Source organism: Neodiprion virginianus, chromosome 2, assembly GCF_021901495.1.
Source record: "Neodiprion virginianus isolate iyNeoVirg1 chromosome 2, iyNeoVirg1.1, whole genome shotgun sequence".
NCBI classification, from domain to species: Eukaryota; Metazoa; Arthropoda; class Insecta; order Hymenoptera; family Diprionidae; genus Neodiprion; species Neodiprion virginianus.
The window spans coordinates 15,238,604-15,253,853 of NC_060878.1; the positions used below are offsets into that span (position 1 = coordinate 15,238,604).

Below are 15,250 nucleotides of genomic sequence, written 5' to 3' on the forward strand. Positions count from 1 at the left end.
TTAGAATAATATAAATTGTCCCGTCTGAATTTATTCGGACGTTGAACGGATTAACCTTAAATCACTGGATATGACATGTTGAAAATTTGACCATTTTTCATAAGTATGGAACAGAGCGACGAGGATTGGTCAGTCGAATGCTCTGACGATGAAAAATATGAGGCAACTACAGCGGTACTAATAACACTTTTTTCAATAATGATTTCAATAAATTATAGCGAGTCGAGTTAGAATGGAGTATTGTAAATTTTCCAAGTTTCAGAGTATGGAAAGTTGTGTAGACCTAATTCGTAATTTTGATATCGACTCAAGCCTTTCGAGATATCGTCAAGTTTGTAAAACTAATTTTTAATTCCACAGAACGAATGGACTCTGCAGCCAGAGAGTATAATGGCATTGATTGAAGGATTGGAGGTGAACCATCATATTCTTGAACTGGAATGGAAATGTCCAGGAAGACGAGGCCCTTCGCCAGTACCCACCAATAATCGTCAACAGGATCACACTTCACAGGATTATAAGTAAGTAATTATGTAATTCCATACAGACATGCAGCATAATTTTTTAAATTAACGACAGTTTCTAATATATATGCATGTTATATCATTCTTGTACCAAAATATATACATATAAATGATTTGATATCATGATTTTCATATAAATACACATAGAAATATGAGTTTTATCTAAAAATTATACAAACATAATATACAGTATAATATGACCAATATATTATTTTCTACTAATACAAGCGAAAAGTTTATTGATGGGTAAAAGTTACTTGCAAAGTAGAAAGAAAAATATATTCTTGTTCTATCTAATAGAACTGAAGAGAAGTCTGATTTTGACTTTATGGATGAAATGTCGTCCCCACGGATGCCAGTTCGGCGAGTTGGGGAAAGCACTCCGAAAGGTAGTGCCAAGAAAAAGACTGCAAGTTTCAACGGGGTCTTATCTACAATGCTCCGACACCGACGCTTGGAACAACAAGAAATCAACTCTAGTCCTAAAAAGCCAGAAGCTAACTCCCCAAACCCCAAGCCACAGGCAACTCAATAGGACTTCATTTGTTAAATCCGAACTATGAAAATTTACCTACATTATTTGTTGGAACAGTTTGTCGGTTTTGCAGGGTTTGACAATAAGACCCTTTTGTACTGGTAATTTTTCAGTTTTTGGTGATTGATTGAATTTTATATCACCATTTTTTAATAATAAGATATTCATTGGTACGAAAAATCGTTTCAACAGTGACGAAAACATTTTTGTACTATTGGAATTGAATATAAGTTTAATAATAAAACTGATATACCGTATTGCTTCGAGTCTGAGTCGAGATTTTTAGTTGTTGACAGCACACGCCAAAGTCGTTCTCATTTTATGCGCGTACCCATCTTATGTTCGTAACTAAGAAAAACACCCTGAAATACTGTCTTAGAATTGGAGGCCATCCTATATTCGGGGTCGGTTTATACTGGGAACAATACGGTACTACCGATTAAAAATCATATCATGAAGGTGTGAATACAATAACATTGCCTATAATCTTAAGTTTATCATTTTAGATCTGAGATAATTTTTTGTAAATATATTATCTTTAACACTGTTTCACGATTGTTTCGCGTCGCTGAAAATTCACTCTACCTTTACCGTACAGAGCAGACTTATATCTGTATGCTAATTCAAAATCAGCATACTGCATACTTGTAATTATTATTATACAATTTATTCTAGATATAATTATATACATGTATATAATATTTTTTTTTTCAAGATTCAAGACGAAAATATTGAGTCAAAAAGATGCTGTCCAAATTTTAGCTCTTAATATTTTTCTATTTTCCATTTCAATAACATGGGAATATTTTTTTTGACTTTAGGATTTTATAACTCGTCAACGCATTGGTGTATTGATGAGACCAGAACGTAATTTATCGCTTTACAAAAAATCTACTTTTTCAAAAGTTATTTAAGGTCCGTTTATATATTATATATTATACATATAACTTATCAAACGAAAATTAATTCAAAATACGCGGTTGAAAGATAGAGCCAATAGATGAGAAAATTTTAACGAATGTTTCCAATCTGTTGATCCTATGATGAATGTCTGTTTAGTCTTCTTGAGGGTCTAATTTGTCAAAAAATTCACGAAATTTTACCAAAGTTTCAAAAACTCTAAAATTAAATGATTCAGGCCTTTTTATTGTGAGACGTAATTTTGCCACAATATATAATTGTGCAAGGTCTCAAATGGTTGCGATCATAGCATTAAATGTGATAGCGAAACAATTGAGAAACGTTGTACTTTCGTAGCTATCCATTTTCCAAAGTTCTAAGCTGTTTTTTTCAATTTCTAGGGGTTAAATTAGTGAAAAAAAACATCTACAAATCGATTGTGAGATAAAAATGTTTTTGGATTCAGAAGATCGCAAAACCTATGGTCATAGCATCAAAACGAACAACGACGAAAAAATGTACTCTCAAGTTTTCTTGACATTTATGAGCAAGTAGCATTCTTAGATTTTCTAAATCATCCCCACATTACGAATTTCCCATTTAAATATTTTATGGAGGATAAAACGAACATTTCACTAAAAATACTGATTTTTGAAAGTTTATTCAAGAAATATTGCATTACATAGCATGCACATAGGGGTATCATATGCTCTATGTATATGTAATATGTATTAGGGCATTTTACTGTCACACTACGTGCAGTTTACAGTTGGCTATACTATATATGATACGAATAAAATACAGACTGAAACTATATTACAGAGGGCTCAAGGGTGGACTGACTTGTAGTTCGTCCTCCGTTGGCGGCAAAGTGGTATAACATGGGTTGCTCTTCCCATAAGGATAGTAGGGCTCTCCACCGAGTCCGAGGAGCCGGGATAAAAGTTGACTAAAATTGGGTCTATCGGATGGTCGGGATGTCCAGCAGGCCTGCATCACCGTATACATCTCAACGGAAATGGCTTCCGGTCTCGAAAGCCGTTTTTCATCAACAACCACGTGGCGCAGTATATAATCATCGCGAACATCGGGATACGGAAACGCACCAAGCGTTCCAATCTCCCATAAAACAACTGCGTAGGACCAGACATCACTTTTAGAGGAAAACTCTCGGTCCCGCATCGCTTCCGGCGACATCCAGCGAACCGGAAGTCGTCGCGTTCCACCGCCGTCGGCTATCACATAAACTCCATTTTTTGAGAGCCCGAAATCCGATACCTGAGAGTCATTATTCAAATCATTAGCAATAAGTTACCGGGATACAGGCAAATCGACAGATAGAATGTAATATCAGAGCTACAAAAAAAAGTTTTTCGTATCTCCGGATAAGTTGCGAATGGATTTCTTTCCAATTGATGAACTGAATTTTACTAAATCTTCGATTCGATAGTTTAAAACTAGTTACAAATATTTACGCAATTACCTTCAGAGTTAAATTTCCATCCAAGAGGATATTTCTGGCTGCGAGATCTCTGTGGGTGATTCCCTTTTCCTCGAGATGCTGCATGCCCTTTGCAATCTCGACAGCAAATCTTAAAAACTCATAACTTTGAAGACCAATGATGTCTCCTCTCGTTCTCGAAAGTTGCTGGCTCGATGATTGGTGTTGGATGTTCACGTAATTGTGAGAGTTTTCCAAATCAGTTGCCGCATTATTTTCACCGAACGTATCCAGCGTCGGTGTTGTCGGTGGCTCACTTCCCAACGTTGTGTACAAAGCTAGAAAATTTTCATAATTCTCATATCAAGATCATGGACTTAAGTAATGACTGAACGAAACTCATTAAATCAGGCATCTTTGAAATCTTTTGGAATCGTATAAAATTTTGTGAAATTCTTAATATCACATGATATCCGCGAAATTTGTGAAGTCAATTGGATTCACTGAAACCTCTGAAATCATTCGAATTTACTGAAATCTTTTGAAATCGTGAAATCTTCAAATTGAATATACACACAAATTGAAGAGTGATTAACCGCTTGGCTGCTTCATACTTTCGGTTAGGCTTGGTCTTGGACTACATGCGGACATTGGATCAGTGGCGAAACTCGCAAGGCTGCTAGAAATGCGTTTTCTGATATTATGAAGGTAGGTAAGAAGATCGCCGCCTTCAAGGTACTCCATAATTGCACAAACTGGATTCGCTGGTAACGTGCAACAGCCGATTAACTGGACAAGATGCGGATGCCGTCCAGCAGTCTTCATCATCGCAATTTCCTCTAGCAACTGATTCCTGGCATCGACTTCGTCGTGAAAGGTCAGACTGTTCGTCATCTTGACAGCAAACAACGTCGCCTCGAATCCGTCTATATCAGCGAGGTACACCGTCCCGAATTGGCCCTTTCCTAGTTCCTCTTTGAAGTCGATACGGGAGTATGAAATCTCCAGGCCATCAGCCCTCCCGCTTTGAATTGCTTCCTGTGAATCGGTTATCGTTATTTTTTCACCTCCTTAAGAAAATAAGCGTCCCAATATAATCACCTCAATTTCCTGTTCAACGTAAAAGGCATTTCGCTTCGTCAACGCGAGACGGTCGGTGAAAATTTGACCTCGAGAAAATGAAACAGGAGAACTCTGCGAGCTGTAGAGCCATTAGTCAAATTTTGTTATAGTCAATAAATGGATTATCCTTACTTTCAGAGTACTCACTTTTTGGTATCGGTGTTGGACAGCACGATTTCGTATCTATTCCTGTCATGGGACCACAAAATGCTCAGACTCCCGAGTATTAACACACTGGCAATAATGCTCCCGATAATTATCACCTACAATGAAAAATATTTATTTCAAGACTCGTACTTTGCATATGAATTTCAATATCGGACTGAGAACATTTACGCACCATGGGTCCTTTGTATCTATTATTGCGTTCATTTGAGATGACTGAAAAACTTCCTTCAGGCCCAATGCAGCCGTTGGAATCTTCGGCAACGACGTGAACGACGCCATTAATATTTGAACTGACATTGGACCAAACGAAGGACTGATTGTTTGCTGAAACGCGAGCAATTTCGGTTGTATTGTAAACTGGAAGTCCACTTCGAGAAATCAGAACGGGCACTCCGAATCTGGAAATTAATTGAGGGGGGTAGTCATCCTTTCGCACTTCATTTTGATGATAAATTTGATAATTTTGCTATATTAATACGGAAAGGTTTATAAATCACCAACGAATATATTAAAAAGCGATAAAATTATGAAAAACGAACTGGAAAAAGAAAGTACATACCTTGGCGATATGAGATTTTCAAATTTTGTCTAACTACGAGTGTGCTGAACCTGAAAACGCGTTATTTTTTTTTGTACCGATAATGGTCAATATATCGCAATGACGTGAAAAATGTAAGCTATTCGAGTTTTGACAGCTGCTGAAGGAGTCAAACTTCAATAATTATACGTACTTACTTTTGGCCGCATAATCGTTGGTTATTTGGGAACATTCCCGCATCAAAAGCAACAGTTCTAAAAATTTATAATTTGAATGTCAAGCCTAAAAGGGTGACCACCCTCTTCAAAATTATCACTCTACTTCACTACTGAGAATAAAGGAGCTATTATCAGATATGAGTTCTCTACTGTGCTCTTATTTTTGGTGTATAATTATCTGTGGTTTACGAAACTGTCGCCAAATGGCCAAACTCTCTCCTAGGAGTGGTTTGATCGTAAAATCGACCCAGAGAGTCGAAAAATCAGTAGAATTTTCTCGAATTGAACTTTGCCACGTTTTATTGGTGGACGTACCTGATAATATATGACTTGACTTTGTCGTTCCCCGTCAGTTGTTTCCATTTGACGATTACTCGGTCATCGGAAAGTCTCTGCACCTCGACTTCCGGCGAAGCCATATCTTCTTCGGCGTCAGCACAGCTGCATTTGACACCAATGCACTCCGGCACTTTGTAAAACAGATTTGGATGGACCACATTCGGATTTCTCCGTGGGTTTGCGTAGACTTGAATGTCGTATACGCATCCTAGTGTCACAGTCAACTCTGGGATTCCATATACCAGAGGATCTTGGGGTAACTCAACCCCCAGTTGACTCGCATTTTTCGTGGTATAATACAGACTTCCTTCTGGACAGTCTATCGACTCTGTGCTCGATTCGTTTTGGACCGATGTCACCACTATGCTGTGTATTTGAAAAATAAGTGTCAATTAACGCCATTAATATGTCTCAACAATACACCTTAATCCCAGTTGCGGCAAAAAAATTGTCACAACCCTGCAAGCACACTCTAGCTAGAATTGTTTTTGTAAAATTTCAGAAAATTTTACGCATTGAATCAAAAGATGAATTTCAGTTTTTTCCCAAAAATCAACTCTTACAAATTCTAATAATTTCTAACAACTTTAGGTTCCAAGAAGTTCAGTCGATATTCACCTTGAACTCAACTTGGTGAAAATCATTCGAAACATTGAAATCTTGAAGTTTTTAAAATTTTCAATATAATATGTTCTGACAGAATATGTATTCTTCAAGAAAACTCTCAAACTTCTTGAAATTCCCCCAAATTATTAAAATAATTCAAATTTTGTGAGAAACGCCACATAAATTTTTTGAAAATTGCTTGAAATATGACAGATTTTTAGATTTTAGACGAAAAAAAATTAAGAATCATTGTTGAAAATTTTTTTCACCAGGGTGCATGCAGTTCAGTTAATATCCACAAAATAATTCTACAATTGTTGATTGTAATCTTATTTACAACTTATTTAAAACCTGATAAATCTGTGAAGAATGTTATTTAAAATAAATTTGAAAAATTCACCTATACGAAACGGGATCTTTCCCAGCGATTGGTGGAAGCCACGATATGTTAAGTTTGAGCAATCCTTCGTGGTTATTTCCATCTGTATCGTCGGTTTCACCATAATTAGAATATTCGAAGACTTCCACAGTTAAATTTCGTGCAGCACCAACAAACTTGGAAACATCATCAGCAGCACTTCTGACTGACAGGATGCTGGCTAATATTATTATTGGTATTATTATTGTACGTAAGAAGTAATCAAATTTTAGCCACGAGAACATTTCATTTCAACACTTAATTTCATTGCTTGCACATTCGATGATTCCGACTCTGTTGCGTTAAAATTCGAGGACAATTAAATAGTATTCGATTTTCTTATTCCTGAATGACAAAATCCGAACGCGGTATTGTATGTTGAATGAATGATGTTGCTTATTTATCAATTTTTATTAACGCATTACATTCTAATAAACTTTTCACATTGTTACTTTGATTTTTTAATATACTCGTCGACACGTTTGCACAGATGGATATTCAAGAGTTGCAAATGAATATGGCCGCTCGATAGGACGTTTAGGCTTATGGAAGATACATTTTCAATTCGGTATTTCCGATTTGCAACGAGCAAACCAACGCTGTATTACAAGTAATGATCAGCACTGGTTACCTTTACATATCTCAATACAGTTTATATCTGATAAACGCGTCAAAGATCTGCTGGACATCGATAAGATTATGACTGACCAAACGCGTCATTACGCATTACAATAATTGTAAACAATTCCTTTGATTGAATCGGAATATTTTCGAATTACATTTAGATGAATTTACGGCTTACATGAAGGAAAATTAATACATGAAAACAATGCTTTTAACTGACTAAATTAAATTAGATAACCGCAATTAGGTAATACAGTGCTAACAGCACTTTCATGATAGCGTTGAAGTACAAGGTACGGTTCGTTTGGACTCTTTAACTAATTAGAAACGCGTGAAAAATATAATCTCACTGAATCACTGTTCAATTACACTCACGTTTCTACCATACGTAGATTTTGAGTTGTTTTCAAGTTCAGAATTGGACACAGGGATATGAATCGCCGAATATCATTCTAAGCCATGTATCTCATTTACTTTTAATGGAAGTATGTTTCATACGTGTATTTTTGCTCAACAAATAAAGTCTACAATAGATAATGATTCGCAGTATTCACCTAAAAATGTATAAAATTAACCATTCTTTTACGTATCAAATAAATCAGAGATAAAAATCTGTGTACAATGAATGCAGACGCGTTATGTAAACGCTATTGAGTCCAACTAGAGGCGTTTGATACCTTATCTCGTACGAAAAGTTACTAGTTTTGGCGCGCATTGTTCGATATGTAGAACATTACTTAAAAATATTGTTGCGATAATGACGAAAAAATACTTACACATACGTACCTTGCATCACCAATGGTTTGAAATTGAATTTGAATAACTTGATGTAGTTTACGGCGGATAGATTTTTCGAATTTTTGATGCGGAAAAAAAAAGAATTATCCATTTGAAAGAAAATTTCACGTACTCGCAAATGTTTCTAATATACTTATAAGGACTACGCACTAGATAGGTATTTACTATGATTTATCATTGGGATCTAGGTTTTTGATATTATTTTATTTGTTGGAAAAGCGTGGACAGTTTCCATTGTACATTACGGCATGTTTAGCCTTGTTTCTGCGCAAGTTCCCTCGCTTTGGCCTTCTCCAGTTTGGCGATTCTGGCAGCGGATTTACTGCCAAGAAGACCACCGCCCCAGTGTCGTCTAATCTCGTCATGACGGTCATTGAAATTGGTCTTAATCGCCTCAACCACTTTGGTGAAGTTGGCGCGATCGCCGGAATCGACCTGAAATGGGACAGTCAAACCGAATTAGACAATCTATACGATTGCTTAGATTATGTACACCAATCTAACACAAAGTATCAGTCAATCATTAAGAACTAATCATGGTCAATCATTGGATTGGCTCTTTTTATTTCATCACGGAAAGGAGTTAACAATTATCTCAAATATGTGTTATCACAGTTAATAACATAGGAAACAAACTAACCTGTGTGAGAGCAACGGCGCTGCAAGTCTTGCGCCTAACGAGTGCTCCCAAACGTGATTTTCCCTTGACAATACAGTAAGGTACTCCCATTTTACGGCACAACGCAGGCAAGAACAGAACAACCTGAAAAAAAAACAGGTGCTGTACTCTGTCTCCGATTATCCGGAAATATGGAAATATTTTATGAATAAGAACTCAGAGTCAACATTCATCCTCTAGACAAAACAATTATTATTGTAAGTTGTGCCTTCAGGTGAAGAAATTCTAGCATCACAGTGGAGAAATGTTAGTTTGGGTAATATAACCATCATATTTATTGAATTTATGAATATTATTATGATGAGGTTGGTCGCAGATTCTTCGAGCAGGTTAGTTCAAAATTTAATAGTTACCTCAATTGGGTCCACATCGTGAGCAATTACGACCAACTGTGCCTTCTTCTGCTCGACCAAAGTTGTGACAGTATTTGTGCCACTGCGAAGTTGGTTGGGCCTCTTAGTCGGAGTATCTTCCTTCTTTGCAGCCTTCTCCTCAGCTCTAGCTTTCAGCCGCAGCTTCTTAGCAACGGCACTTTCTGGGCGGTACTTTTCCAAGATTTTGAACAGCTGTGTAGCTGGCGAACGGAGCAGCCAAATTAATTGTATATACTCTATAATCTTTCCCAGACCAAGTGCCAATAATGACCACAGAATCTCTGATTACCTGTCTGCTTATCAAGTGTCTGCGTGAATTGGTTTATTGGTGGTGGGACCTTCAGCCTCTTTTGGAGCACAGATCGCTGGCGTTGAACGCGGATGTACTTGGGCCATTTGACGAATCGACTCAGGTCTCGGTCTGGCTGAATATCCTGGCCTGAAATAACAAGGCATTATATTGTGATGATCATGTGAATTAACTGCGCATATAGAAGAAAGTTATTCAAATAGCTTGCCAATGCCAAAGTTGCGGGTCCTTTTTTCAAAAAGCGGGTTTGTCAGCTTCTTTGGCTCAACCTTCTTCACAGCGAGTGGAGCTGCTGCTACCTTCTTCCCGACCTTCTTCTTGGGCTGCACCATGTAGGAATAAGAGAAAAAATAACAGAATTGCTCATTCTGATTAGGACTGATTAGTCTCCGGTAGTTTAAAGTTGTACATGAAATTGTTGTCTGAGAAGCTCACAAGTACGTTAGCACAGTTAAAGAACAGGAAAAACACGCCGATTTATAACCTCAAGTAATTGAATTGATACCAGGGTTTGGCTGAAAACTATTCACTTACTCGTGTAATATAGTAACCGTACCTTCTTTTGAACCATATTTATAAACACTAATTGCTGGATGCCCTAATTCGCGACTGGATTTAACACAGCCCACGATTCAATCCGTCAAAGAAATCCAGCAAGCGCGGCTGCTGGACACATAAAGAGAGTAGAAATGTTTCGGCATAGACTAAATCGAGGCAAGATGGCCGCGAGTCAGACCTAACTGTCAGCAATCTCGGGTCTCTGTCACTCACACGGCTCGATACACAGCTCTGTCACTCTCGTGGGGAATTTTGACTAGTTCCACCTACTTCCATCTCATTTCGGAACGCACCTCATCGGAATGTAAACTCTGCATAAGCTTTGCATGCCAATGGCGGCAGGAGGAAGAGAACGTTTGTATTATGGAGACTGTCTTCATGGTTTGTATGTATTTATATATATATATATATATCTAATATATATAATCAATAAAAAAAATCGTTAAAAGTCTTTTTCAGTCTTTTTCATTCGTACATTATTTCTGACCCACGATATTGCCATACAAAAGAAACGTGGCATCCGACAAATGTATGGATAGACCTAGGATGAAGTTAGAGATCCATACAACATACCACCGTGATCCATACGACGTATACTAAACATCCATAGGATATCCGAATATCCAATCCTACGGAGATCTCAGAAGCGGACATTCGGCTATCCTGTAAACGTCCTGTGTACGTCCATAGAACATATCAGGATATTCTGAGGATATTTGTTGTAGACCTAAAATATATTAGTCGGACATCCTGTGGATGACCTTGTGCTGTGTGGGATATTATATTATTTCATTATATACTTTGAGACATATGTTTTAGATACTTATTTTTATTAAAAAATACATTTCTATGTAATGTCTACTTACTGAAATAAATGATATTTACATTCATATTTCTTGTCCGCACGTACATCTTGACCACCTGACACACGTACCAGACATTGCAACTACCAGTAGGTGACGTTGCGCTTAATAGGATACATTGACATTGCGTTGACATGTGGTAAATAAGAAAAGAAGACTAGCAGTTGTCTTCATGGTTTGACTCATAGACAAATTGTACACGGTAACTCCTAACGGACGTTTTCGAGGTATCTTAGCTAAGTTGTTTTGGCGCAACTTTTAATCGTGTCAGTAAGTTATCTGAAAACAGATATCTTAAAGGCAATTTTCAGGCTATAGTGTTTACTGGGATGGTTGAAAAAATATCCAGCTATGTTATCTATAGCAATGATAATATACATGAATAAAAAAACATTCGTATTATGTAATGGAAAGGACTCTGAGCAAATACGAATATAAACTAAGAAAATATTAACGATTTTATAAAAGGTTTTGTAATAAGAACGTTGAAGAGTCATTAAACTCTGGTATCTCTTCTCCGATCTTATTCTTATATTGTTCTTCAGCTTATTTTATTCACCAAGACAATTCCAACCCTATCCTTGAATTCCTGAAACAATTCAGCTCTGCTATTTCACATTTGATAAAAGAAATCAAAGAAATGACACACCGAGTTGTAAGAACTATTTAGTTCGCGCACATTTATGACTCTATAACATAAAAGTTCGCTGAAAGCTTAGAGCTGCAGACAAAGATGAATATACTGACGAAAGGGCAATAGAATACACTTTCATTCAAAACACAAGCAAATTACAATAAATAAATTTATTGCTGAATCACTTCAGTGTCATTACTTACGGATCATTCATAATCATTATAAAAGTTTATAACATTTTATTACACTTAAGATGCAATGTATTGTTCAAGACTATAATTTATCACAAATCAGGATCCATTGCAATTACAGAGTGGAAAAAGGAAGGTTGACGAGATCAATGATACAATTAATTTAAAATACATCTTGGAAAGGAAAATTAGCTTTTTCTGGTTCAAGCAGATCAGCTAAGAAGCACGCTGTTCCGGCAAAACCTTCGTACAATGAGTAAGGGCTATCAGGTCTACGGGCGTTTTGATAAAATTCATCCGATTTCAAGAAGTTGGCAAATGCTGCAGCACGATGCCAGTGCTTAGGATCCTGCGTCAAACGGTACAACAATAGGAAGACGTAACCACTTCCTGCTATCCCATGACATATTCCTGGGCCCTTTTTAAGCAAGCCCTTCCTCCATGTCAGTTCTCCGCATTTCAAACACGATTCCAAGTACCTTTCATCTTTCCAATGTAGGTAGGCAGCTGCCATTAGATAGACAACACCAGGTGCTCCATGACACCAGTGAACTAGCTCGTCGATCTCCGATCTTGATCTTCGATCGAGTTCATCCATGGCACATGGAAAGTTACCAGACTTTGTCTGCAAACCAAGGAGATAATCGACCGATGCTTGGACAAGCTTTTCTGCAACCGGGTCTGACTCTAAAAATTTTGGTGTTTGAATGAGTACTTGAAGAATGGAAGACAATCCATGCGCAGCACCGAGATACTCAGTTTCGTAATAAGAGTACATCAACGGACATGGGCTTCCATGGTCGGTCGCATGTTGTCTTCCAGATTGTACAATAGCTTGCGCTATTTCATGAATTTCTTTAAGCGGGACAACTTGGCTGTCCATATGCTTGTTCAGCCACAAAGCTCCGAAAAGGTACCCTGTGCGCCCAACAAATAATTCATCTCCACCGCAGGACAAGAAATTTATCGGCTTGCAGTTATTTGCTCCTTGAAGATATCGCTTGGCATAATCTGAAGCCTTGACGCTATCCTTTGCTGCTTTGTGAAGCACAGCAGCGACTGCATAAATCCCAGCATTGCCCAGCAGAAATGAGGACTTTTCTTTTTTTGAGTCTTTGCATCGATCAGCATGCTCCAGAGCAGGTGCTAAATACTGAAGACCGAACAAGACAAAATTGCTCCTCTCTTCCTGTAGCTGACTTATTTGACTAAGGTGATAACCCATGTATGCTATCCCAGCTATTCCAACGTACAAGCCACCGTCAGCTGAGGATTCTGAGGCCGGTTGCTTTGCCGCAATTTCACGCACGATTTCCATAAGTTCCTTCTTTTGGCCGATTACTTCCTTGGCAACATCTTGGTCTTTATAATCCTCCAATTCATTAACGATGTAACGCAACGGTCGAGACATTTCAATTAGTCCATAAGAAATTTATTCCAATGTTATGTGTATACTTTTTCTTCTTCCTTTGTGACTATGATTCTAAAGTGAGTGGCATGTGTCAATTAGATGTATACTTCGAATTAAAAAACATGTTGACAGTACGTCAAACTTTCGCACCTGCTGTTTTACCCTAGCCATGAACACCGGTTTGTTATATCCATGGAGACTAGAGTAACCTAATCATATTCTAATGTATGGAAACGTTGACTGAAAGTTGTTAAAGGCAGCCAACCAAGTGGGGCGTTTTGAAACTTGGCGCAAGTAGGCGTGGGACGATGCGGTGAGCATCGGTACAAAGGTTTCCTACGGTTATCAACATTAACATTGGAATCCCCCACGGAATCCCCACAAACAATAGATCACAATTACAATTTTATTTTATAAATTTGAAATCTAGGATTGATAGTTGGAAGTGTGAAGAAAGGAAGAAAATGAAGAAGCGAAATAAAGTAGCTAATGGCGTATTCGGACTGCGCACAATCGATTCCTCTCTCAAATTTACGTTGATATAATGCCTCGAAGAATAAATTTAACTATTTTTCAGAGACGGCCAAACTTTGACTGAAAAAATCCAAGGGGGTTAATCTTGATTTTTTGCGAATTTCACAGCTTGATAACATTTTGTCTCCGAATCGTTTTGCAGAGCGTTTTTTCTACTAATTGGACATTCAGGAACGCGGAAAAGACATCAAAAAGAGCGAAGGACCAACTGTAAAGGAATTACGAAGGAAAACTCTCGTTTTTTGGCTATAACTCTTGACACGTTTCTGGCAGTGTATTCCATAGAGCTTCTATATAAGCTTTATAAGTAGCTATTCGAGACATAAAAAAGTAAGTTAATTCATTCTCATTGTTCTAGAATCGTTATACATGTCATGCATTACAGTAAATTGAGTATTGATATCTTTTTTATTATTTTTTATTGTTCAGGAGAAAGGCCCTGGACATACTACAATATTTTTAGAATGGACTATGCGATAGTAAACGTATGAAAGGGGATCTTTATTATACACGAGTTTACGATTCTGGAATGATGAGAATGAATTTAGAGTATCTTTTTGCCTCGAAAAATTGCTACCGTTTTATTCGATTTCCTTCTTGCTTCGTCATTATCTCCGCTTGTTCACACTTCTAATTAACAATCCTAGATTTTTCAATTCTTAATCAGTGATTCTCAGGATAAAAACGCAACTGAGAACCACCGACTCAACCACATAGTTCGGATTCGCGGCATTTTGCCGTTGCATTGGTACTAGAGATGTAAGTGGTAAGCGTGACCGATAAATTTACCGTATTTTTACCGTCACAATCTGGTAATGTGACTGCAATAGTACATTGCGTGACATGTGCGGGAAGTAGGTAATAGTTGCCCGCACGAGTTATGTATACTATTTTTTGACACAAGTTGTGGTAAGTTTGCGATAAGATCTAATAAAAATGGTATTGGTACACAAAGGAAAGCTAATATGACCTTTTGTAATCGATATTAGTAATCCAAGCGTTGCCTTCTCTCCTTAGCGCTGCGTTTGTTTACATCGATTATAATCTAGTAAATACACATTGCGCAAGAGGTTATTACAATTCTAGAGATCGCTGTAAAGGTAACATTGATTTACCGCACGTTCCGCAGATACGGTAAAACGAACTTACCGCACGCTATGTCGAAAATAAAATTACCACACTGGTCACATGTCAGTGCCATCTCTACAGAATCGCGACATCCTGCCGACTCGAGAATGTGTGTGTGTGTACACAATACATTCATAATCAGCTTTGAATGTAATATTGCTTTTTAGCCGAAAAAACGAAAATTATGATTATAAGTGAAAAAAAAATGACGTGCTACGTCTATCTACTTATAAATGACCCGTCATATCTTTTGTGACCGTTGACCTCCTTCTCGAACACCATGCAATAAACATCGCAAGCATTAAGGAATGTCGATTTATAAACCGGAGGATAATAG

General features: G+C 37.4%; 4 protein-coding genes across 4 annotated transcripts; 1 reads left to right on the top strand and 3 right to left on the bottom strand.

Annotated features, from left to right (window-relative positions):
- Window positions 1–32: 32 nt before the first annotated feature.
- LOC124297072 (PAXIP1-associated glutamate-rich protein 1) lies at window positions 33–2,437 on the top strand. Its single transcript, XM_046747682.1, has 3 exons — window positions 33–174; window positions 361–521; window positions 825–2,437. The coding sequence occupies exons 1-3, from the start codon at window positions 106–108 to the stop codon at window positions 1,057–1,059; spliced, it is 465 nt and encodes a 154-aa protein (XP_046603638.1). The 5' UTR covers window positions 33–105; the 3' UTR covers window positions 1,060–2,437.
- A 164-nt stretch (window positions 2,438–2,601) lies between these two features.
- On the bottom strand, window positions 2,602–8,269 carry LOC124297069 (putative molluscan insulin-related peptide(s) receptor). Its single transcript, XM_046747676.1, has 8 exons — window positions 6,792–8,269; window positions 5,762–6,151; window positions 4,863–5,088; window positions 4,670–4,785; window positions 4,502–4,601; window positions 4,015–4,438; window positions 3,443–3,738; window positions 2,602–3,237 (listed from the first exon to the last, which is right to left on the bottom strand). The coding sequence occupies exons 1-8, from the start codon at window positions 7,052–7,054 to the stop codon at window positions 2,776–2,778; spliced, it is 2,277 nt and encodes a 758-aa protein (XP_046603632.1). The 5' UTR covers window positions 7,055–8,269; the 3' UTR covers window positions 2,602–2,775.
- A 147-nt stretch (window positions 8,270–8,416) lies between these two features.
- Window positions 8,417–10,310, bottom strand: LOC124297071 (60S ribosomal protein L7a). The gene is made up of 6 exons (XM_046747681.1): window positions 10,151–10,310; window positions 9,803–9,917; window positions 9,574–9,723; window positions 9,264–9,484; window positions 8,872–8,994; window positions 8,417–8,666 (listed from the first exon to the last, which is right to left on the bottom strand). Exons 1-6 carry the CDS (start codon window positions 10,163–10,165, stop codon window positions 8,484–8,486), a joined length of 807 nt encoding a protein of 268 aa, XP_046603637.1. The 5' UTR covers window positions 10,166–10,310; the 3' UTR covers window positions 8,417–8,483.
- Window positions 10,311–11,804: 1,494 nt separating this feature from the next.
- On the bottom strand, window positions 11,805–13,507 carry LOC124297886 (lanC-like protein 3). Its single transcript, XM_046749239.1, has one exon. The coding sequence runs from the start codon at window positions 13,249–13,251 to the stop codon at window positions 12,004–12,006; it is 1,248 nt and encodes a 415-aa protein (XP_046605195.1). The 5' UTR covers window positions 13,252–13,507; the 3' UTR covers window positions 11,805–12,003.
- Between the last annotated feature and the right edge of the window lie 1,743 nt (window positions 13,508–15,250).